The sequence below is a fragment of the Schistocerca cancellata genome, chromosome 3 (genome assembly GCF_023864275.1).
Source record: "Schistocerca cancellata isolate TAMUIC-IGC-003103 chromosome 3, iqSchCanc2.1, whole genome shotgun sequence".
In the NCBI taxonomy this organism is placed as follows: Eukaryota; Metazoa; Arthropoda; class Insecta; order Orthoptera; family Acrididae; genus Schistocerca; species Schistocerca cancellata.
The window spans coordinates 525,432,969-525,459,681 of record NC_064628.1 but is presented as its reverse complement, the minus strand read 5'-3'; the positions used below and the strand labels follow the sequence as shown (position 1 = coordinate 525,459,681).

The 26,713-nt window shown below is 39.0% G+C and overlaps 1 protein-coding gene across 1 annotated transcript in view; it reads left to right on the top strand.

The window, feature by feature from the left end:
• LOC126175350 (N-acetylneuraminate 9-O-acetyltransferase) overlaps window positions 1–26,713 on the top strand; it is a 269,896-nt gene that overhangs the window by 142,178 nt on the left and 101,005 nt on the right. Inside the window, exons 8-9 of the mRNA XM_049922083.1 lie at window positions 435–623; window positions 24,244–24,392. Coding sequence (XP_049778040.1) covers window positions 435–623; window positions 24,244–24,392 — 338 coding nt within the window. The remainder of the gene's footprint in view (window positions 1–434; window positions 624–24,243; window positions 24,393–26,713) is intronic.

The following is a 26,713-nucleotide window of genomic DNA, read 5'->3' as shown; positions in this document are numbered from 1 at the left end:
CATTCCTACTTGTTCGTGTGACACTTGGCATGTTTACTTTGCCACACAGACAACTTTTCTGCCAACTGTTCCCCATTGTGTGTGTGTGTGTGGGGGGGGTTTGTACTTTTTCGTATCAATTTTTGTCTGTATCACAGCACCACCCTCTTCTTCCCTCTCCCATGATGTAAGGTGATGCTCACTTTGCTAACTACGTAGGGGGAGCCTTCTTATATAAATTCATTATTTTAAAATGTTTCATAATAATATTTATTGCAAAAAGATAATTGATATTGTCATAATTATTGTAATTTTTTGGTGTCTGTTTTACATGGAAGGTAAAGAAATGGTTCATAATTACTTTGTCTTACTAAGGACGTAAAACCTATTTTTTACCATTCATAATAACCATTGCTACCTATAACAATTTAATTGATTTTATGTGGTGTTTTTAGTTTCATTATTGGTCTGGGATTAATGACACGTCGGTGGCTGCGTCAGTTGAAAAGTTCACCGCCAGTTACTTACACTCCGCTAAATGAACAGAGTGCAAAAGTTGCTGCCGCTGAATCTGATTTGTACGTAATAGTCACTTCACTTGCACGCATGGGGATTATTATGGCATATTTTTTTCTTTGTGACAGGTTAGTATGTTGTGTTACACTTTATTATGAACTAACTGATAGATTATTTTTTAGAGCGGTAGGTTACAAATGTGAAATAAGTGCCTAAAGATCTTTATAGCCTCTTGAAACAAACACAAATAACTGAGAAATGGGGAAAAAAGTTTTTAGTAATTTAAAGCAGTAAAGTTTAATGCCATCTGAATGAGACAAATGTTGATGCTTACTGGCTGCATAATACAGCACCCTATTTCACATTTGTATTCACTTATAAAGCAATCTGTAAGGACATATTGTGAGTAGCCTGGAGAACACTGTATGTCAATTTGTATGGTAGGAAACAAGTATTAAAAAGCTGACGTATTAGTGGCACTGTAATTACAAGAATAATAAAAATATAATATTATTTATAAATGTGATGATGAATTGACATTTTAGTATGTTATAAGCACTGAAGAGCCAAAGAAACTGGTACACCTGCCTAATATCATGTAACACCTCTGCGAGCATGCATAAGTGCCGCAATATGACATGGCATGGATTCGACTGATGTCTGAAGTAGTGCTGGAGGGAACTGTCACCATGAATCCTGCAGTGCTGTTCATAAATCCGTGAGAGTATGAGGGATAGGAGACCTCTTCCGAACAGCGCATTGCAAGTCATCCTAGAGATGCTCTATAATGCTCATGCCTGGGGAGTTTGGTGGCCAGCGGAAATGTCTAAATTCAGAAGAACGTTCCCGGAGTCACTCTGTAGCAATTCTGGATGTGTGTAGTGTTGCATTGTCCTGCTGGGATTGCCGAAGTCCGTTGGAATGCACAATGGACATGAATGGATGCCTGTGATCAGTCACGTTGAACGATTCTCTTCAGTCGTTGTTGGTCCCGTTCTTGCAGTTTTCCGGCCGCAGCGATGTTGGAGATTTGGTGTTTTACCGGATTCCTGATATTCACGGTACACTCTTAAAATTGTAGTACAGGAAAATCTCCACTTCATCGGTACCTCAGAGATGCTGTGTCCTATCGTTCGTGCACCAACTATATCACCACATTCAAACTCACTTAAATCTTGATAACTTGCCATTGTAGCAGCAGTAAGTGATCTGACAACTGCACCAGACACTTGTTGTCTTATATAGGCATTGCCAACTTCAGCACAGTATTCTGCCTGTTTACATACCTTTGTATTTGAATACGCATGCCAATACCAGTTTTTTTGAGGCTTCAGTGTATAATCTCTGGAACTGAGTGAGTGTCAGACCACACACCTTAAGGTCCAGGGTTCATTACTCAGTCAAAGGATTTTTCTTTGTTGTTGTTTATTGCTGTACCTCTTGCTGTGATTTGTGAAAATGGAAGAAATTGCAGGCTGCACAGTGGTCTGGAGTCCACATTATTCTGTAGTCATACTATCCTACTGTTAAGTCAGTACAGAGCTCTTAGGAAAGCAACATTACATCACTTCCAGTAAGATCATGCCTATTAAGGCACTGGGGTGTTCAAAATAATCAATATTAAGGACAACTTGACTGTTCAAAACTAAAGAAAAAGAAACTGACTCAGTTCATAACAGTCCACAGAAAAACTTGTACATTTCAGATCAATAAAGTAATGTCCTAATAATTCTCAATTTCTGTTACTGTTTATAAAGCTTAGTGCTACTTTTTAGATAGAAGTGTAATTGATGAACCTCCTCCACTGTTTGGATATTAGTGATCATGAGAAACCCTTCCACCACTTCATTATGATAAAGAATGGTGACTCACCTGTGGTTGATCAGTTTGTGGCACGCAGGCACACATAATAGCATAGAAAATTGTACTAACTTCAAAGTGAGCTGTCACCCTCTATCTAGTCATTTTGTGGTATCAGAAGAAGAAAGAATTTTGGCAAATAAGAGGGGAGATTGTATAAGACAATGTAAAGTATTGCGAACACAAATGAGGGAAGCTAGGTGGCTTTAAGTATTAATTACAAAACCAGAAATAATAATGGGGATAGAGCACAAGAGGACTTTTTTTTGGGGGGGGGGGGGTGGGGGGGGGGGGATGGAAAAGGGATCTACAATACTAAGACTAGAAAGGAGTTCTGCGGGAAACACCAGGAGGGGGAAAGGTTGGTGGCAGATGTAACAGTATGAAGGGAGCTGTTGAGGATATGGACTAGCTGAGGTTTAGGTTGAGGTGATTATAATAACATTCAAGTTGCTGAATATGTATTTCCCACTAGTGCAATTCTGAGGGGCTGATAGTGAAGGACAGAATCCAAATGCTACTAGCATTAAAGCACCTTGTGACATTACCTTTTATAGTAGTATGTGACATGTTCAGTAATAATGGTGGAATTATTGGTTAGCCACAGTCAGACTGTTAACATTCATACTATTATGTAGCTGGTATATTTTGTGGCTGGTTTTACATGTGACTCTGCCTTTGATTGGATAGGAAATGTCTGTGATGGGACAACTGCAGTAGGTAATAGGAGACAAGTCTTCGACCCCAGTCATCTATAGAAAAATAATGCAGGATGGGTGGGATATGGAGCAGAGAATTAGAATTTTCAGAGATTGGGTGTGTTCTACTACGTTTGAGGAAGAGGGTGGGATTTTTTATAGGATTTGCCTCAGTTCAGAATGAGATATCTGAAACCCTGGCCAAGGATATACTTGAGTTTGAAAGGGTACAGTCCTGAGTAGTGAAAACTCAAAACTGTTAGTTACTTTGTGATCCAAGGCATGTCGTAAAGTAATATTTTAAGATTTGATACTGGTTGGGGCACTTATACAGGTGGAAATGGCAGAACTTTTGCTGCTGTCTGCTGCATTCTGTCTGATAAAGGCCTTTCAACTATTATGGAAAAGGAAACATTGAGCAAGCCCACAGAACACAACTATTAATAGTTTGAAAACATTGTAATCATTGTAAATTAGAAAGTTAGGCTCTTAGAAGTTGTTGAAAAATTCACTTGACACATCAACTACTATGTGAAAGCACGTTTTATTCCGTATTGTTAATAAACTGGAGGAAGTCAATTATGAGAAAGTTGTTGTGAGTAGTTATAAAATAGCTTGTAAGACATTTCATAAGTCCGTAGAAAAGTAATTAGTTTTAGCCCTGGAAGGCCACTGCTGTAGAAGAAGAAATGTCATTCTATAAAAATAAAATTAATGCATCACATTCAGTAAAATACAGGCAGTTTACAACAAGAAATTCTCATTGGCAGTGTGGTATTGTGTGATAAAGCAAACACTAGTTAGTGGCTGGCAGGATTGGTAGTGTCACATGAAGAAATAGACCTGAAAACTTGTTTCTGGAATAGCTGGGGAAAACTATCAACATTTTGGGTAATATCTGTTTCCCAGTGAAGATGCGGAATCTATGGGTGCCAAGCCTGAAGGAGAGGGTCTTTGTGATTTGGAATGGGTAACAGCTGTCAAAGTGGAAGTACTGTGGACCATTGGTGGATTAGTGTGGTTTCAGTTGCCTGAGACTGCAGTTGTGTGTATGAGTTGTGTTTACATGAGGAGGGGGGAGGGGGAGAGAGAGAGAGAGAGAGAGAGAGAGAGAGAGAGAGAGAGAGAGAGAGAGTGAGTGTGTCTGTTGTTGATGAAGGACTTAGTGGCCGAAAGCTTTAATTGTGCGAGTCTTTTTGTTGTGCCTACCTGCAACTCAGCATCTTCGCTATATAGTGAGAGTAGCAACTTTACTTTTCAGTGTGAAGCCATCAGAAAAGAGGAGATCAATATCCTAGAAAATAGTTTGTCAAGTTGAGAAGGATCAGCTGAAGTGGATTTGAAAAATAAATATTGTGATAATGGAGCAAAGACAGAGGCTATCCATGCCTTGAGTTCAGTGCATGAATATGTTACTGGTTCATCTGAAGCAAGCAAATATTTGGAGACGTCACATAGATAAGGAGTATTCCTGTAGGTGGCCCATAATCATGTTGAAATTAGGAGGAGGAAAATGCAAATATCAGTGACAATTCTATAGGTGTGACCTTGAAAGGATAAATAATTATGGGTTGTAGATATGGTGCTTGGAAAGTTCATGTTCCTTGTCAGCAAACTCAACGACATGGAGATGAAGTAGAGGGACATAGCATCTACAGTGACAAGCAAGAAGTCTGATGGTAAAATAATAGGACAGGAACGGTGGAAATGCAGTGAAGAATTATTAGTGTCATGGATAAGAAAAGGAAAGTGTAGGACATTTGTTTGAGATACTAGTCAAACAAGGAAGAGAAAATTTGTTTGGCATGGTTTTAAACAGGCACATTGGGGAAACCAGTTGGAAGATGAAAGCATGTGAGCTTGTGGAGTTTCGGGAACATGTTGAAACTCTGCTTACAGTAGGTTGCACGACTGGGGTAGGTATAAGATTTCCCTGAAATGTTTTTGAATGGTCATAATTTTTTGATGTGCCTCTGGAGGTTGTATTGGCCTTCTGCAGTGGGAAATAATAGTTAATGGTTAGGTTTGTGAGCAGAGGTGTTGGGATATTGGTGGGAGTCCCCGAGCCACCCAGTCACTGTAATTCATGACCACCATCATGGAACCTTTGGCAGTGGAAGGAATGGTAAGTTCAAAATTTTGCTAGAGGGTGGATGGATAGAGAATCGTGACTGGATGGTTGTTGGAACTGATTAGAACAGAATTATTTGTTTACTTTTGACCGATAGGAGGGCAGGTAGCAAAAAAATTAGTACAGTGATAGGATAAACAATTGTCATAAACTGTCCAGGAAGTTGTTTTTAGGCTCTGTAATAGATGATAGATCAAATAAATGTAGATGATGAGAGAGTTGAAGTTAAAGAGTATTGTACAACACACTTTAGACAGATATGTACCAACTGAGTTGTGAGGATTGGGAAATGCCCACTTTGGTTTGATAGGCATGTTAGAAAGCTGATACAAAAGCAAAGACAGCCTCACTGCAAGTTTAAAAAGAAGCAAAAAACTTCTCATACAAAGAAAAGCTGAACTAAGCCGAAAATAGTATAAATATCACCATGTGTGAAGCATTCAGTGAACTCAAAAGTAAAATCCTATCTAGCAACTTGAAAGAAAATCATAAGAAGTTTTGATCTGACATTAAATCGTTAAATGGATTGAAGCTGTCTGTCTAGAAACTTTGTGACCATAATGGCTTCAAAACAGAGGATGACACAGGGAAGGCTGAAATAACAAATGTCTTTGTTCAAAACTGTTTCATTTAGAAAGATACTACTGTGGTGCCTCCTTTAAATCATCATATGAATGTCAAAATGACAGATATCAAAGTAAGTGACCATAAGATAGAAAATCAGCTAATGTTGCTCAACACAAGAAAGGTTACTGGACCTGGTGAAATACAAATATGCTGCATCGAGTATGTGAAAGAACTTTCTCCTCTTGTAGCAGCAATGTAGCATAGGTCACTGGAGGAGCAAAGCATTCTTAATGATTGGAGAAAAGTGCAGGTCATTCCCATTTTCAAGAAGGGTCACCAAACAGATGCAGGAAACTATAAGCCTTTATCTCTGAAGTTAATCTGTTGTTGAATATTGGAACATCTTTTATGCTCATATATTAAGATACTTCTGGAGACTGAAAATTCCCTTTCTAGGAATCAACATGGATTCCGAAACAATGATAATGTGAAACTCAGCTCACTCTGTTAGTCAACGAGGTCCAAAAAGCAGTAGATACACTATAAATTTTGATAAAACACAGTATATACAGTTCCGTACAGTAAATGGCACAACTCCAGTAATAAATATAGACTTTGAACAGAAGTCTGTAGCTAAGGTAGAATTTTCAAAATTTTTAGGTGTGTCCATTGACGAGAGGTTAAACTGGAAGCAACACATTAATGGTCTGCTGAAACGTCTGAGTTCAGCTACGTATGCTATTTGGGTTACTGCAAATTTTGGTGATAAGAATCTCAGTAAATTAGCTTACTATGCCTACTTTCATTCACTGCTTTCGTATGTTATCATATTCTGGGGTAATTCATCGTTGAGTAGAAAAGTATTCATTGCCTAAAAACATGTAATCAGCATAATTGCTGGAGCCCACCCATGGACATCCTGCAGACATCTATTTAAGGATCTAGGGATCCTCACAGTAACCTCACAGTATATATATTCACTTATGAAATTTGTTGTTAATAATCCAATCCAGTTCAAAAGTGATAGCAGTGTGCATAGCTATAACACCAGGAGAAAGGATGATCTTCACTATGCAGGGTTAAATCTGACTATGGCACAGAAAGGGGTAAATTATGCTGCCACAAAAGTCTTTGGTCACCTACCAAACAGCATCAAAAGCCTGACAGATAGCCAACTAACATTTAAAAATAAATTAAAAGAATTTCTGGATGACAACTCCTTCTACTCATTGGCTGAATTTTTAGATATAAATTAAGGGGAAAAAAACAACTTAAACATTAGTGTCATGCAATATTTTGTGTCATGCAATATTTTGTGTAATGTAATATCTTGTACAGACATCTTTTATTAACCTGACACGTTCCACATCATTACGAAGTGTCGTATTCATGATCTATGGAACAAGTATTAATCTAATCTAATCTAATCTAATCTAATCTGTGATCAAAACTATCCGGACATCCCCAAAAACATATGTTTTCCATATTAGGTGCATTGTCCTGCCACCTACTGCCTGGTACTCCATATCAGCAACCTCATTAGTCATTAGACATTGTGAGAGAGAAGAATGGGGCACTCTGCATAACTCACAGACTTCGAGTGTGGTCAAGTGATTGGGTGTCACTTCTGTCATATGTCTGTACGTGAGATTTCCACATTCCTAAACATCCTTAGGTCCACTGTTTCCGATGTGATGTTGTTGTTGTTGTTGTTGTTGTTGTTGTCTTCAGTCCTGAGGCTGGTCTGATGCAGCTCTCCATGCTACTCTATTCTGTGCAAGCTCCTTCATCTCCCAGTACTTACTGCAACCTACATCCTTCTGAATCTGCATAGTGTATTCATCTCTTGGTCTCCCTCTATGATTTTTACCCTCCATGCTGCCCTCCAATACTAAATTTGTGATCCCTTGATGCCTCAGAACATGTCCTACCAACCGATCCCTTCTTCTAGTCAAGTTGTGCCACAAACTTCTCTTCTCCCCAATCCTATTCAATACCTCCTCATTAGTTATGTGATCTACCCATCTAATCTTCAGCATTCTTCTGTAGCATCACATTTCGATAGCTTCTATTCTCTTCTTGTCTAAACTATTTATCGTCCATGTTTCACTTCCATACATGGTTACACTCCATACAAATACTTTCAGAAACGACTTCCTGACACTTAAATCTATACTCGATGTTAACAAATTTCTCTTCTTCAGAAACGCTTTCCTTGCCATTGCCAGTCTACATTTCATATCCTCTCTACTTTGACCATCATCAGCTATTTTGCTCCCCAAATAGCAAAACTCCTTTACTACTTTAAGTGTCTCATTTCCTAATCTAATTCCCTCAGCATCACCCGACTTAATTGACTACATTCCATTATCCTCGTTTTAATTTTGTTGATGTTCATCTTATATCCTCCTTTCAAGACACTGTCCATTCCGTTCAACTGCTCTTCCAAGTCCTTTGCTGTCTCTGACAGAATTACAATGTCATTGGTGAACCTCAAAGTTTTTATTTCTTCTCCATGGACTTTAATACCTGCTCTGAATTTTTCTTTTGTTTCCTTTACTGCTTGTTCAATATACAGATTGAATAACATCGGGGAGAGGCTACAACCCTGTTTCACTCCCTTCTCAACCGCTGCATCCCTTTCATGCTCTTCGACTCTTATAACTGCCATCTGGTTTCTGTACAAATTGTAAATAGCCTTTCGCTCCCTGTATTTTACCCCTGTCACCTTTAGAATTTGAAAGAGAGTATTCCAGTCAACATTGTCAAAAGCTTTCTCTAAGTCTACTAATGCTATAAACGTAGGTTTGCCTTTCCTTAATCTTTATTCTAAGATAAGGCGTAAGGTTAGTATTGCCTCACGTGTTCCAGCATTTCTATGGAATCCAAACTGATCATCCCCGAGGTCGACTTCTACCAGTTTTTCCATTCGTCTGTAAAGAATTCATGTTAGAATTTTGCAGCTGTGACTTATTAAACTGATAGTTCGGTAATTTTCACATCTGTCAACACCTGCTTTCTGTGGGATTGGAATTATTATATTCTTCTTGAAGTCTGAGGGTATTTCGCCTGTCTCGTACATCTTGCTCACCAAATGGTAGAGTTTTATCATGACTGGCTCTCCCAAGGCTGTCAGTAGTTCTAATGGAATGTTGTCTACTCCTGGGGCCTTGTTTCAACTCAGGTCTTTCAGTGCTCTGTCAAACTCTTCACGCAGTGTCGTATCTCCCATTTCATATTCATCTACATCCTCTTCCATTTCCATAATATTGTCCTCAAGTACATCGGCCTTGTATAGACCCTCTTTCTGCTTTCCCTTCTTTGCTTAGAACTGGGTTTCCATCTGAGCTCTTGATATTCATACAAGTGGTTCTCTTTTCTCCAAAGGTCTCTTTAATTTTCCTGTAGGCAGTATCTATCTTACCCCTAGTGAGATAAGCCTCTAAATCCTTACATTTGTCCTCTAGCCATTCCTGATTAGCAGTTTTGCACTTCCTGTCAATCTCTTTTTTGAGACGTTTGTATTCCTTTTTGCCTGCTTCATTTACTGCATTTTTATATTTTCTCCTCTCATCAATTAAATTCAATATTTCTTCTGTTACCCAAGGATTTCTACCAGCCCTGGTCTTTTTACCTACTTGATCCTCTGCTGCCTTCACTACTACATCCCTCAGAGCTACCCATTCTTCTTCTAGTGTATTTCTTTCCCCCATTCCTGTCAATTGTTCCCTTATGCTGTCCCTGAAACTCTGTACAACCTCTGGTTTAGTTAGTTTATCCAGGGCCCATCTCCTTAAATTCCCACCTTTTTGCAGTTTCTTCAATTTTAATTTACAGTTCATAACCAATAGATTGTGGTCAGAGTCCACATCTGCCACTGGAAATGTCTTACAATTTAAAACCTTGTTCCTAAATTTCTGTCTTCCCATTATATAATCTATCTGATACCTTCTAGTATCTCCAGGATTTTTCCATGTGTACAACCTTCTTTTATGATTCTTGAACCAAGTGTTAGCTATGATTATGTTATGCTCTGTGCAAAATTGTACCAGATGGCTTCCTCTTTCATTTCTTACCCCCAATCCGTATTCACCTACTATGTTTCATTCTCTCCCTCGTCCTGTCCAGATTTTAACACACTGCGTCTAGATCTTAACCTGCCAAGTACTTTCGATGCCATTTTAGCGGATGACCCACGAGCAGTTGCTCGTGTTCTTCGTTTTATCAATTTGACAAACCTCTCTAAGGACATTTGATGATGCTGTTTTTTAATTCTATGCCTGTCAGTCTGTCTTTTATCGTGTTTTCCCTTTTAGTTGTTGTTGTCAACTTGTGCCTCGCGGTGCATTCTTAGAGTAGTCAGGCGCTAATGACCATTGAAGTTGTGCGCCCTAAAAGAAAAGAAAAAAAAAAAAATTATCTCCCTTTTCCTGCTCTTGAATTCCAGTCACCCATGACTATTAAATTTTTGTCTCCCTTCACTACCTGAATAATTTCTTTTATCTCATCATACATTTCATCAATTTCTTCATCTGCAGAGCTTGTTGGCATATAAACTTGTACTACTGTAGTAGGCGTGGGCTTCGTGTCTATCTTGGCCACAGTAATGCGTTCACTATGCTGTTTGTAGTAGCTTATCCGCACTCCTATTTTTTTATTCATTATTAAACCTACTCCTGCATTACCCCTATGTAATTTTGTATTTATAACTCTGTATTCACCTGAGCAAAAGTCTTGTTCCTCCTGCCATCGAACTTCACTAATTCCCACTATATCTAACTTTAACCTATCCATTTCCCTTTTTAAATTTTCTAACCTACCTGCCCGATTAAGGGATCTGACATTCCACACTCCGATCCGTAGAACACGTTTTCTTTCTCCTTATAACGACATCCTCCTGAGTAGTCCCCATCCGGAGATCCGAATGGGGAACTATTTTACCTCCGGAATATTTTACCCAAGAGGATGCCATCATCATTTAATCATACAGTAAAGCTGCATGCTCTCAGGAAAAATTACGGTTGTAGTTTCCCCTTGCTTTGAGCTGTTCGCAGTACCAGCACAGCAAGGCCGTTTTGGTTTGTGTTACATGGCTAGATCAGTCAATCATCCAGACTGTTGCCCCTGCAACTACTGAAAAGGCTGCTGCCCCTCTTCAGGAACCACATTTTTGTCTGGCCTCTCAACAGATACCACTCCGTTGTGGTTGCATCTATGGCACGGCCATCTGTATCGCTGAGGCACGCAAGCCTCCCCACCAGTGGCAAGGTCCATGGTTCATGGGGGGATGTGATAGTGAAGTGGAAACATGAAGGGACATGTACTGCACAAAAGCATACAGGCTGACCTTGTCTGTTGACTGACTGAGACCACCAACAGTTGAAGAGGGTTGTAATGTGTAACAGACAGACATCTATGCAGACCATCACACAGGAATTCCAAACTGCATCAGAATCCACTGCAAGTACTGTGACAGTTATGCGGGAGGTGAGAAAACTTGGATTTCATGGTCGAGTGGCTGCTCATAAGCCACACATCATGCCAGGAAATGCCAAACGATGCCTCACTTGGTGTAAGGAGAGTAAACATTGGACGATTGAACAGCGGAAAAATGCTGTGTGGAGTGACAAATCATGGTACACAATGTGGCAATCCCATGGCGGGGTGTGGGTATGGCGTATGCCCAGTAAAAATCATCTACCAGCGTGTGTATTGCCAACAGTAAAATTCGTAGGCAGTGGTGTTATGGTGTGGTCATGTTTTTCATGGAGGGGGCTTGCACCCCTTGTTTTTTTGCGTGGCACTATCACAGCACAGGCCTACATTGATTTTTTAAGCACCTTCTTGCTTCCCACTGTTGAAGAACAATTCAGGGATGGTAATTGCATCTTTCAACACAATTGAGCACTTGTTCATAATGCACGGCCTGTGGAGGAGCGGTTGCACTACAATAACATCCCTGTAATGGACTGGCCTGCACAGAGTCCTGACCTGCTCCCTTTAGAACACCTTTGGGATGTTTTGGAGTGCCGACTTTGTGCCAGGCCTTACTGACTGTGAGAGTGGATGATGTCATCAAGGCTAAGGGTGGGCCAATACCATACTGACTTTCAGCTTTTCTGATGGAGGGTGCCATGAACTTGTAATTCAGTTTCAGCTAGGTGTTCAGATACTTTTGATCACATGGTGTATGAGTGCTTAGGCTGATGCCATAGTCCTTGGTTTCCAGAAGGTGTTCAATAGAGGAAGCGGTACGTTGTCGGTAGGCACACAAATGAAAGGTATGGAACTTGGCTAGCTTTTGGAATGCACTTTCTTTTTCTAGCTGTAGGAAAACACACACACACACACACACACACACACACACACACACACCTGTCTCCATACATTATGCTCAGTCCACTGCCAGCTGGCGGTCAGCTGAGCACAATGTAGGCAGACAGGTGTGTGTGTGTGTGTGTGTGTGTGTGTGTGTGTGTGTGTGTGTGTGTTTGTTTAATTTGTTTCTTAAAGCTAGAAAAAGAAAGTGCAATCTGAAAGCTAGCCGAACTCCGTACCTTTTGTTTGTGTGCGTATCGACAATGCAGTGCTCCTGCCTTTATTCCTAAATAATTCATAATTTTCAATCAGAACTTTCCATTCATTATTGTAACTGCAAGTCATTCTTATCGGAGTGAAATATTCAAACGTAAAAGTAACTTTGGGTGTAAATGAAGGAACTGTCATATACTTTTCACAATATATTAGGTTGGTGCGTAAATTCATAGTGTTTTTGTCTTGCATGTTGGTATTCCAGTTGCTGTGAATTTATTTGTTGTCATATTTTATTTGTAGTTTACTGTTGCTATTTGAGTTTAGATATTTGCACCTCAGCTCTGCAACAAGCATTAGGAAACTGAAGATGGTAAACAATTCTTTTTACTAGTTTATGAGTTATGAGGGGGGGGGGGGGGGGGGGCGCAGAAGGGGATGTATGCGTGAGAGAGTGTTGGGAGATACGTTGTTTTGCAGTGCAAAACTTTGCAATGTCAAATGTCAGTCAGTAAGAGAGCACAGAATATGGCAAATGCAGTTCTTTTATAAATCATGATTTGTAAGCAGTGTCTTGGTCCTGAATAAAATTAAAGATCTTACTACCAAGAACTAGTTTTATAGATGTGTGCATATTTTATGAAATCATTGTTCCATTTTGAGCAGCTTGAGGAGGTAGGTTATTGGACCTGCAACATGTAGTCTTGTTCCAGTCATTATCTCCCTTATGATGCAGGACAATATTATGGAAATGGAAGAGGATGTAGATGAAGATGAAATGGGAGATACGATACTGCATGAAGAGTTTGACAGAGCACTGAAAGACCTGAGTCGAAACATGGCCCCCGGAGTAGACAACATTCCAGTAGAACTACTGACGGCCTTGGGAGAGCCAGTCCTGACAAAACTCTACCATCTGGTGAGCAAGATGTATGAAACAGGCGAAATACCCTCAGACTTCAAGAAGAATGTAATAATTCCAATCCCAAAGAAAGCAGGTGTTGACAGATGTGAAAATTACCGAACTATCAGTTTAATAAGCCACAGCTGCAAAATACTAACACGAATTCTTTACAGACGAATGGAAAAACTAGTAGAAGCCGATCTCGGGGAAGATCAGTTTGGATTCCGTAGAAATACTGGAACACGTGAGGCAATACTGACCTTACGACTTATCTTAGAAGAAAGATTAAGGAAAGGCAAACCTACGTTTATAGCATTAGTAGACTTAGAGAAAGCTTTTGACAATGTTGACTGGAATACTCTCTTTCAAATTCTAAAGGTGGCAGGGGTAAAATACAGGGAGCGAAAGGCTATTTACTATTTGTACAGAAACCAGATGGCAGTTATAAGAGTCGAGGGGCATGAGAGGGAAGCAGCGGTTGGGAAGGGAGTGAGACAGGGTTGTAGCCTCTCCCCAATGTTATTCAATCTGTATCTTGAGCAAGCAGTAAAGGAAACAAAAGAAAAATTTGGAGTAGGTATTAAAATCCATGGAGAAGAAATAAAAACTTTGAGGTTCGCCGATGACATTGTAATTCTGTCAGAGACAGCAAAGGACTTGGAAGAGCAGTTGAACGGAATGGATGGTGTCTTGAAGGGAGGATATAAGATGAACATCAACAAAAGCAAAACGAGGATAATGGAATGTAGTCTAATTAAGTCGGGTGATGCTGAGGGAATTAGATTAGGAAATGACACTTAAGGTAGTAAAGGAGTTTTGCTATTTGGGGAGCAAAATAACTGATGATGGTCGAAGTAGAGAGGACATAAAATGTAGACTGGCAATGGCAAGGAAAGCGTTTCTGAAGAAGAGAAATTTGTTAACATCGAGTGTAGATTTAAGTGTCAGGAAGTCATTTCTGAAAGTATTTGTATGGAGTGTAGCCATGTATGGAAGTGAAACATGGACGATAAATAGTTTGGACAAGAAGAGAATAGAAGCTTTTGAAATGTGGTGCTACAGAAGAATGCTGAAGATTAGATGGGTAGATCACATAACTAATGAGGAAGTATTAAATAGGATTGGGGAGAAGAGAAGTTTGTGGCACAACTTGACCAGAAGAAGGGATCGGTTGGTAGGACATGTTCTGAGGCATCAAGGGATCACAAATTTAGTATTGGAGGGCAGCGTGGAGGGTAAAAATCGTAGGGGGAGACCAAGAGATGAATACATTAAGCAGATTCAGAAGGATGTAGGTTGCAGTAGGTACTGGGAGATGAAGAAGCTTGCACAGGATAGAGTAGCATGGAGAGCTGCATCAAACCAGTCTCAGGACTGAAGACCACAACAACAACAACATGATGGTGACATGGAAACAACCTTACAAAGAAAATACTTATACCATACCATCCTCACCTAATAGTAAGTTAAGGAGTCACTTTGTTAATTTGAGATTTGTATGCACTGTGACTCCTCAGCTTGTTCCACAGCTGAACGGCACCAAAAAATGAAAGGCTCAAGAAAAATGAAATATCTAAACTGGAATGTTTTTGAAAGTGATTCTGGCAGAAAGTGCCACAAAGCTTTGACTGCCAGGGCTATAAATAAAGAGGTTTGAGAAAAATGTAAGCAAAAAGAAGCAATGTGAAAAGAACAAAGGAAAAGAAAACTTAACTTAATTGGTTATCCTCTACAGCTGGTGTGCCGATGTTGACTGAGGAGGGAAAAGCTGGTGGTAGAAGGGCAAGAAGTAGACAAAGGTCTGTTTATGCCTGTAAGAATGGAAGGGTAGCTTTTCCACGAAACCAAGAAGTTGCAATTTCAGAAGAGCATCTGAGAGGCCATCTTGCTGCCAACCAATGGTAGGACTGTGGAGGAGAAGTTATGAATAGTAGTAGGGATGTAAATAGTATTTTTCATGTTAAGTTTAGTAGTAGTAAGGAACCATATAATGGTTGAATGTCAGTGCTGCCTGTTGTAGGGCATTGAAATTAATAGAAGAGTAAGCTATGAATATTTGAAAGTTTACAGACACATTCAAGAGCACCTATTACAGTATTTAGAGAGAGATATTGTACAACTAAATTTTAGTCTAAAACACTCCACTGCCCTATAGTTTTGAGACTTTTCTCTGCAGCCTACCAAGTGAAAGGAAGTGTTGCACAACATCTGCTCATGTATATTCTGTTAATAAGTGTGTGATCTAAAGTAATGGTTTGTAATACATTCATAGTGAAACACACAATCCCGTGCAATGTGTTCCTGACATCATAAGTTAAAAACAGACAGGCAGTAAACCAACCCATAGTGAGTATTCCGAAATAGGGTATAAAGTGACCAAGAAAAATGCACCCAGGAATAGGCAACACAGTAAAGAAACAAAGAGAAAAATTGCTTTAATTTCATGACTAATGCTATATCTCTGTCGTCTGACAGCAAAGCCAATGCCCTGCGATTTCCGGTTATCAATGAGAAGAGCTGTCGTATGGGCCTGACCACTGAATCAAGTCAGAGATAAAACCCAGCTTCATGCCATTGCAAGACACTTTGAATTATGCTGTTCTAAAGTCTCCACCGCACTTAAACTGTGCTTTCGTGTCCTGGACGTTTATTGGATATCAGTTGGACTATGTTTTGGATTACTGTTCTACAGACTGACAGATTACCTTGAACTAGTATTATCAGGATGATTCTCTTGGTGTGTTCTGCAATTTTCAACGACCGGGCATGGACTTGAATTGTAAAGTATAAAGTGGTTACAATGTATCTATATTTTCTATGTAATAAAAAGTGTGTTGCACTGTAGCTGGTGTAATACTGCTGATGAGGACTTGAACTTTGTGTGTAAGAACAACAAAGTTCAGTGACCGTGGGTCTGGCGTTCGTGAATCTGTAGCAGAAACAACTGAAACCTCAAATGAAACATCAAGAACAAGAAGAAGAACTACAAAAGCCAATTTTGCAACAACAACAGCAAATGCAGCTTATACTGCGGCAGCTCATCAAGCCAGAACAGCATCCACCAGAAACATTTGAGCAATTTTGCCCAGAAGACGAAGACTGGGTCTCGTACTACAAAAATCTGCAGCTCCACTTCCGGGTGAGTAGAATAACCAAGATTGCTGAAGAGGGTGCTTTTCTGTCATCTGATAACATGGAAGCTTCAACAGAAATTAAGTCCTCCTGATAAACTCAAGTGTTTAGATTTGTTTGAAATCCATGCTTATGCATTATGAGCAACAAATATGTAGCAGCTGGACTCACTATTTGTTGTCATGAGCATTCGCATCAATTGTATGCTTTGTGGGCAGCTGATCTCAATGGGCTTGACCTGTAAGTCCTTTGGTTTGGTGTCAAGTAAAGGGTCTCAACCAAAGGCACCGTCAATCCTGCAACAGTCTTGACTGCTAGTTTCTGGACCTGCATTGTGGGATGGAGAATTGTAGGACTTCCATTGATAGATAGGGGTGCACAACACAGAGGAAGCAGTTACTTGGTTAGCAGAGTACATGAAGGTTTTTATGCTAGATGATATTCTTCTGATGAAGGCTTGCCAGTTGATATGCAGAGAGCAAAATCAGATCTTATACAAAGACTCATTGACTGTTAAAATTTTAACAGTAAATACCCAGACTGTAATAACAAATTTCGTGACTTTGCTTCCCTCTAGGAAAGATACCACAATCAAACGATTCTCTGAACAGTGAGGTGAGTGAAAACCGAAGTAAAAAGCTCCAGAATATTTAATGAGGCTGAAAGCTATATTGAAAATACAGGTTAGACACCATAGGACGTGGTGTGTTCATCGCAGTGGTTAAAAATACCGTTTGTCAATGTCAAAATTTAGTCTGACTGTGAATTTATGTGGACATGAATAACCAGCCTTGGTGAACTCAAATTAATCATTGGATGTTTTTACTGGCCACCCAGTTCCATGGTAACAGTTGTAGAAACATGCAAAGAAAGTCTCTGGTCAGTAGTGTGGAAGTGACTTAAACCTACTTAGTATAGACTTGGACTTCACCGGATTCGTTCCTGGTGGAATGGACAGACAGGTTTGAGTAGTAATTCTCAACACAGTTTTCCAAAAACTGTCTTGAAAATCTAGGTAAATAACCCACACACAATGGAAATATTTAAGACTTTGTAGCTATGAACAGGCCTCACTTTTCAACACTGTCACTATGGAGACAGGGGTAAGTGTTCGTGATGTTGTCGTAGTGACAATGATTACTACATCGTCAAGAAGGCTAGAGGAGTTTTAATGCTAGGGGAGATAATAACCAGTTGTTAGCGTCATACTTCGATAAAGCCTGACATCATTTAGTTCCAGTATGATGGATACAGAAGCATCGTGGGCAAAGTTTAAACAAATTGGAAATCAAGCTGTGGATAAGTACATGTTGAGTAAGCGGATTAAGGATGGAAAAACCCACATAACAAAATTTGAAAAATGCTGAAGAAAAAGATATTGTTGCACTCTCAGTCCAAAAAAGAATATGGAAATGTCGACAGGCAAAAAGTTAGTAAAAATTTGTGTGTCTATAAAAGATAGATACATGAAACATACAGCTGCAACTGTCTTGCCTTAGTGAAGGCTTCAACCCACTCACTCATTGATCAGCCAGGTAAGGCAGTAGAAAGTAGCAGAAGGGAAGCTGAAGTTTCACATTGTGAATTCAAAAACTCATTCACAAAAGAGTACATACCATCGTTTGACTGTTACACTCACATTCCTGTATGGGCAATATTTTATCATTTGATTGCCCCACTAACTCCTTTGTGGACAACATACCATTGTTTGACTGTCACACAGCCTCCTTTGTGGACAATGTACCATTGTTTGACTGTCACACAGGTTCCTGTGCAGACAACTTAAAATAGGCATCCCTGGCATTGAGAAGCAATTGAATGAGTTGAAAACAAATAGTAATCAGGTCAATTCAGTTTTACCCAGAGTACTCTGTGGCATTGGCCCCTTACTGAGATTTTATTTATCCTCTTATTTTTCATACTTTTATGGTGAACCTCAAAGTCTCAAGCAGTTGGACAAAAAGCGCAGGTGACTCTTGTATAAGAAGGGTAAAATTATATACCAATAGCCTTAACATTGCTTTGCTGCAGAATTCTTTAGCCTATTCTGATTTTAAATATAATAATTATCCTTGAGACAGAAAAGCTTTTGTCCACAAATTAGCACTGAGAGAACAAGTTGCTCTCTTTTTACTCAGTGTCACATGAACCATGGATGGAGGGCAAGAGGCAGGTTCCATATTCCTGATTTCTGGAAGGCATTGGACACAGTGTCCAACTGTACATTATTAACAAAGATTTGAGCCTATGGAAAAGGTTCAAATGTGCGAGTGCTCAAAGACTTCTTGAGGGGATATTGTATGTCCTATGCTGCCAATGTCAAATTATCCCATTTTGAGACTCATTATCTTGGAAACTTTTTAAGACACCAACTTACAATTTTCCATAATTATTGAATGCTCCATTCTAGATACACTGAACTAGAATTATTACTAAAACTGTATTGTGGGGCATGTTAACTTTTCTTTTTTTTTTTTTCGAACACTCAATTTTTGACAGAATTTTGTAAATAAATGAACATGAAATCAAAACAACTCAGGATATTTTAATTATTCTAGTTCCATATGTGTTGAATCTCACTTGGCATACTGTGAAAATTTCATGTCTCTACCATTAGTACTTTTTTAGAAAAAGGGTCATTTATTGCAAAAAATGTAGTTCAGAGATATTGAGGTTTAAAACTTTTTTTATTACAATTTCTTATACAAAGTTAAATTTCTGTGTCTCTTATGCACTAGAATTGCCCTGGCCTGTAGTCTGTGTCTTCTTCAGTGTCACAACAGCCCAGTGCCTGCCTCCTCCTTTTCTTTATTGAGTCTTTTGTCATTTTCTGAGCAGCTAACTCTGCTTCATGTACACGAAGATCATCTAGCTCCTGCAGTCGTTTTGCTGTGTTCTGTCCAAATCTTACCCCTAACTTTTCCAGAACCTTAGGTCTTTCATAGTCCCCACCATTAAAAGTTATTACAGCATCAGACACTGCTAACTTTAGAGTCATAAGGGCAACAAATACATTTTTAGGCACATGGCACCACAAAACATTATTGATGTACTCATTCACATTCTGGATCTTCCCATGTAAACACATCTTTAGTAGCTCAGGATTTGCCATATCTCTGTAAACAAGTTTGATTGCCCCCATTACTGCCAAAGGAAGAGAAAGTTTGTGAGTAAATTCTTGCAGGGTGTCACAAAATTCAGCTTGCCACCAAGTGTTTGGTGGAGGTGGACACAAAGCATGACATGGCTTTTCATCAGTTGGTGTTCAATGAAAGAAAGTGCTCAACACAGCTATTTTCTTATTCTCTAAATTGTCACAGTTATCTCTAATGGCCTTCCCATAATATTCCTGTAATTCATCAATTATTTTGTCCATTAGTCTTCCAGCGCATTTTATTGTCTTGCCATCAGAGAGCTTTTTGTTACCCAGCTTGGTTTTTAGGTTACGCAGACATGTTCCTATCCTTTTCTTGACGTGTCCTACATATTAAAGTTTTTGTGTAGGAACATCATATGGCTTACTGTTTTGTACTGCAATGAAAGCCTTGCTGTCTCCATCACCTAAGTAATTCACATATCTGACACTGCTCTCCTGTGAACACAGGAAAATGTTAACTGCTCCTTTTACCTCCATTCCTCCACTTGTGCCATCATAATTTCGTATACATTGCTGCTTATGAAGTAATCTGTTGTTATGGTTCACAGTAAAACCTTGGCAGTACTTACTGAGAACTTCAAAATCCAAAACTTCTCCAATGTCAATACTTATTGCAGATGTAAAACCATTTTTAGAACTAAACCCATACTTTTGTCAGGGATCCATCCACAGCATGGCTGATATCTGTGTCACCCTCATTTTGTTCAACAGCTTCTGATGTAGCAGCAACCATTGAATCTTGAGCCACAGCATTTATAGATTCTCCAATTGCTGTTAGATATTTCATATGCCTAGAAGGTGGTTTTGGCAAATTCAACATGGTGCAGAGAACATTACCAGCCCTTGCATGTTTACCAATGCATCTAAGGCCATAGAACAGTTCCATATTAGTTTCTTACAATTCACTACATGAACACTTTGATGAAGTATGAAATGCTTTTTCGTTTTTGCACTTTTGAGGTTTAATAATTAATTTAGACACAACATCTATTCTAGTTCCAATATCCTCATAAAGTTTAACTTCACCACCACAAAGACAGCAAGAGACAGTTTCAGAAAGAACTTGTGCAAGGATTTGCAGATCAATGATGATGTTGTCCATAATATCATTACTTTTACCACTGTCACATGTTTCTAAAGTTACTTTCCTTTTCGATGCACTAGGGGGCGTGGTCACTTCATAAACATTATTGTGGTTTCCTTCACTGCTAGCACACGTGTTTTCAAGTACTCCAGAAGAAAACGTAGGTCCCACATATCTGTTACCTGAAAATATGCATTTCTTGAAGTTACTTTTATGCGTAGTTATTTTATTTATGTATAAAAAGCAATAGAAGTTAGCTTGCTACAAAAATAGCCAATAATCACATTACTTTCAATGAAAATTAGTATCCGAAACAAAGCACTGATTTGTTTATTTGTAATGCCAACTTCTGAGACGTAGCAATAGGCACAAAACAAAGCAATTCACAGCCTTCTAGACTGTGTAGTTTCCAAGGTATGACTGCTCAACTGTGGCAGTATATGCGTAGCCACAAAATTTGACAGTCTCACATCAACATTCAAAATATTATTTGAAAATCTCACAATTGTCTGATTTTAATGTATTATATACCAAAATATTCAGGAAAGTCCAAAATACATTATGGAGTAGAAAACAGAAAATGTCAAATTTCAACGAATTTCATGTACAATGTCCCCTTAAGTTATAGAACTCGACGTGTTGTCCTTGACTGAGAGTATCCTTCAGAGATAAAGTTATTGTCAGGAGCGCCAGAAAGAGAGTTTGATCGCACTGCACAGTCTGCGAACTGCTGTAGTATATGGGTAAATGTTTTGATTGAGTGATTGTTAGAGGATATAGGATGACTTAGAATTTCAGTTCGGTGTGATGAATGGCAGCTTGCTCTAAATGTAGAAAACACAAGTCTATGAAGATGAGAAGAAAAAGCAATCATGAAATGTTAAAATCTATCAACTAAATATCTATATGTAATGTTGCAAAGTGATATGAAATTGAATAACGTTGGTATGAGGAAAAGTGAATGGTTAGCTTGGTTTTAGTGGCAGAATTTTACGGAAATGTAGCTTTTCTATGAGGGAGACAATATAGATCAGTAGTGAACCATTCTTGGGTACTGCTCAAATGTTTGGCATCCCCACGAAGTTGGTTGAAGAAGGAGATTGAAGCAATTGAGAGATATGCTGTTAGATTTGTTACTGGTAGGTTTGATCAAAACACAGTTTTATTATGGATATGCTTTGTGAACTCAAATGGGAATGTCTGGGGGGAAGATGATGTTCTCATGAAACACTATTGAAAAAATTCATAGAACTGTCATTTGCAGCCAAGTGCAGAGCGATTCACAACCGCCAGTGTACATTTTGTGCAAGGGCAGCAAAGATGAGATGAGAGAAATTAGGGCTCATATGGACAGTGAAGGCATTTGGACAGTCATTTTCCTTTCACTCCATTTACAAGTGGAATAGGAAAGGAAATGACTAATAGTAGTACCAGGTATCTCCACCATACACCACAAGGTTGCATTTGGAGTATGTAGTTATCTATATGTGTAGATCTAGAAGTGTTGATTATTGTGTAAAAAGCAAAATTGTAAACAGTTGTGTACTGAATCATATAATAAATATGTGTGCACCTGATAAAGAAGTTTGTGCATAGGCACTGAAATTAACAAATCCTACTTTTGAAGAAATATTAACAATAGCAAAAAGTTTTTAAATGTCGATACTGCATAGCCCTATTTTGAGGAAAGCCATTGAAAGGCCCCCAGTAATAATCCAATGGCACCATGTTGGTATGACATGCCAACCAGCTGCACCCATGCTTCCACCTCCAGACTATCACCTGCGCTCCTGGAGTCGGATTGATACAACTTCCAATACCTGGCAGTCCCATTACCAGGTTCAGTGCCATGGAGCTTTTTTCCCAAGGAAAGAAACCGTTTACCACCTGCAACACCATTGACCTTCAGCATGGATGCAGAGATTGGAACACCAGATGCAGCCAACTCTAGCATCAGCACTATGTCCCCACTGCAAGTGGAGGACACAGCATGCCTCTCCCTTACTGGTATGGTGATCACGATACCGATGTGGAAACTTCCAGCCTTACATGCCAATTAAAGAGGGATGGAATTTGATACCTGTCATTCAGTAGCAATGTTGGTACTCTGTGATGTCTACTATCAATGTCTCCTCTGGCAGGCAGCAGGAGGAACCAGCCATGGATAACCTGGCTGCCTGGCTGATGCAAGACACTTTGAATTATGCTGTGCTAAAGTCCCTATCCCACTTACACCATACTTTCATGACCTGATTGTTTACTGGGTTTCTACAGGACTATGTTTTCGGGTTCTGTTCTACTGATTATTGGCAGTTTGCTTGAAAGATGTAATAGCTAACACAATCAACTGGAATTCAACAACAACAAGAACAATAGCAGTAACAGTAATGACAAGAAGTAATCGTATGTGTGTGTGTGTGTGTGTGTGTGTGTGTGTGTGTGTGTGTGTGTGTGTTTTTGCATGAAGACAGTTGCACAATGTAAATGTCCACAGGAGGTAATAATATCAACAGACTAGTTAGTCTTTTAGTACTCACACTAACTTTGCCAAAAAAAACTTGACTCATGATCTTCATGGTATTATCCTTTCTTTATCCAGTTCAGGAACCAGTTTTTATTCTCAAATATTGATGTTTACCCATTTGTAATAGTTAAATCACAGTTCAAAGCCTCAATTTATTAAATAATTGTTCTGATGATTAAAAAGTATTTTTCTCTCAGCGGATAAAAGTAAATAAAATACATATTTACACATAAACAGATGAGTGATAGGTTTGTGACTTTTAGTATGCTAAAGTAAAGAAGAAAATTATGACCTGCTGCAGTAAACAGGAAAGATTTTTTTTCCAATAATTGGTACAAAACAGCAGATCTGGAATTTTTATGCTGTAGAAGCTAGATGAATGAAAGATTGAGAGAGAGAGAGAGAGAGGGGGGGGGGGGGGAGGGGAGGGGGGAGAGAGAGGGGGGAGGGGGGGTTGAGCTCTGGTGGGGAAGTAGATCTGCCACACTCTCCCCAGTGGAACAAATTGGTAATTCACTTTAAGTCATTTACAAAAATCTTAAATAACCCGAACCTGAATGACCTGGTTGGAATTTGAACCTGACTCCTCTCAAATGCAAGGGCAGCACAATCTTATTTGGCATGTAGACAGAAAGGAGAGGAGGTTCATACAAGCAGAGAAGTGTTATTTATTATTTTCATTTTCTGTAGCAGTCACATTTGTAATGCTGGACTGACAGTTAAACTTGTCATTATTTGTCATTGAGTGAGATCACTTTATCAAGAGACCATAGATATCAATTATTTTATGTTGTGACTGATCACTAAACTGTCAAGTTAGTCAGAACTGTTCTTACAAAATGATGATGAAGGTTCAAAAGATTTGTTATTTTACTAAGCATCTTCAGAGTAATTTAACATGCTTAGATTACTTAATGAGTTTATATGTCTGATTCAAATTACCATTGCTCTGCATGTACTTATAATTAATGAAGTATGAAATATATCAAAAGAAAAGAAAAGGAAAGGAACTTGAAAATAGTTTTTCCACAGTTCATGTGTTAATAAATGTAGTGCTCTCTTCTTTTAGATTTTATGTGCTGTTCAATACCAGTGCAGCTGCTTATAAAATGACTTTTTCTTGTTGATATAACAGTGAATAAGTTTTTTTTTCTTTGCAGGACAAATTTTTTTATGAAGGAAAACAAATATTTCTCACAGCTAAGCTTTTGGCTCCCATTTGGTTATGTGTTTACACTGGGTTTGTTTTTCACAGAAGACAGCCAATATACTAAAGTTCTTCATCGGGATCAGACAGACGAGTGGAAAGGTATTATTGTTGTTGCTATTATTACTAAAACATTGTTGTTGTCATCTTCTTTTTCTCTATTAAGAATATCAAGTGATACTTGTTTAAAATCCAATGTTTCTTTAACATTTTATTGTTGTAATTGACTGTGCCTGGAGAGCCAATATTTTGTTACGTGTTGGGGTCTGTACTACAGTCCCAATATGTGATGTTTCATATAATTTAGTAGAAATTACTTTCTCAAGACATTTACCACCATAGTGTAGACTATGGTTTAATTTTGAAATTAAATTCATTCTTTATGATTAGGTCAGTCTCACAACTACATGTTTTACCTGCTCATACTTTTCAGTACTTACCTAAATGATTTTAAACAGAACTAAAGCCTCACTCGAAGAGTCCTCTTTGATAATGACTTCTGCTTTTTTTAAAAAAAAAGGAGCAATTGCCTACCTCTATGCAGCATAAACTGTTTTTCGGTATGCTTGGAGTGTAACTCCACACTGAAAACATTGGAGAAAAATAAGAAACAACTTCATCAGTTACAAAGCTTGTCAGATAGGATGAATAGAACAATTAGAACAAGTTTCAGACACAACAACGGAATAAAATATTGATTTTGTAAATACTGTGCTAAGAGGAGAGAGATGACAATATCAACTCAGGAAATTTCCATGGTCGAAAAATTTGGAAGTGTGTATTTGCAATAAAAAAAGTTATTAGTTGTGGTTGAATTGCAGCTGCTGATCTGATTCAGGTAGAATTGGATCCAATTTAATGGGCCGATGTGCCTCATCCATCTGTTTTTGTACAATACATTGTGGATAAAAATGATGAAATCACTTAATACTATCAGGTTATAGCATTATTATTAGTACTCATTTGTGTCCGAGGAGGAATGGTCAGTATTCAGGGATATGGTAGGAATGATCATTCGAAGCAAGAAGAGTCAAGTAAACAAGGGCACTAAAATGCATACCTTAAGGGCTGTCGGTACTTGCTCAGTATAAGAGATGTTTCACAGTAGCAAAGATGAATAAGTGGTCATAGCTTTTAAGTTACCCATTTTAGAGTCCATGATTACTTGACTTTTATTACTTCGTATTATAGTTCCATCATGTTCCTGAAAATTGACCTAGGACACTCTGTATAAATCCACGATTGAGTTGTTCTAAAATCCCTAATTTTGGCAGGTTTTTATTTTGGAGGCATGTTTATTTAAAAGTGAGTAGAAGGTATAATGAATCATGTAACAAATAGGCTTATTAAAACAAGAAAAAAATGACACTGTTGAAATCTTGTTGTAAGAAACACAGTTTGATGTATGTTTCAAAGCTGAAGAACTGAATTTTTGAAAGGAATAAGAATACAAATTGAGAAATCATTAAATTTACATTTGATATATGATAAGTGTTATTTTGTATTACAAGTAAACTCATATTGATTAGGGGATAATGTTCACCGCATTGCGACTTTGGATAAACCACATGTCCCCTGGGTCATGCTAAGTGGCAAGCATGTCATGGAGCTCAGATTTAGTTAGCTGGGTATGGACTTGGGGAACCCTGGTTTTCCAAGCTGAGGTTTGCTCAGTGCCACCAGTCCTCTGTAAACATTCATACCATCACCAGTAAGGTCATCTTTTGTTCAGGCATAGAGATTAGTTCTGTATGAGGAGTCTGAATTCCTCAAAATGGGTTCTATATCTTTTCATATTCCATTGAACTATGGAAGCCATTTTAGTGCCGATATTTTAATTTTCCCGTCTATCTTTGTGCTGGTACGGTGAAGCACACCCCCTGCGGGTCCGGGGATTAGAATAGGCCCGAGGTATTCCTGCCTGTCGTAAGAGGCGACTAAAAGGAGTCCATCCCCCTCCCGGGGGTAGTTAGCGCCTGCGTCCAGAGACGGACGGTTCCACGACCTATAGTTGTGGTCTTTTTGGTTTTTCACTTCTCGTTTCTTCTTTCCTTTTGTTGGTTCCTTTCCTTGCTCTTCTCCACCTCACTGTCTTCCTTACTCTTTCCCTTGCCTTCTCCTTGCCTTCTCATTGCCTTCTTCTCCTTGCCTTCTCATTGCCTTCTTCTCCTTGCCTTCTCCTTGCCTTCTTCTCCTTGCCTTCTTCTCCTTGCCTTCTTCTCCTTGCCTTCTTCTCCTTGCCTTCTCTGGTCTCCGCCTCGGCGTTTGAGACAGTCTGTCCTCTTTCTCCCTCTCTCTCTTCTTTTTCCTCTTCTTCCTTCCTCCCTGTGCGTGCCTGAAGGCCGACCCACGCGTTCGCACGCGTAGCCGGTGACGGGGTAACGCGTAATTCCCCGCCCTGGGTAGACATGTAAGGCACGCGC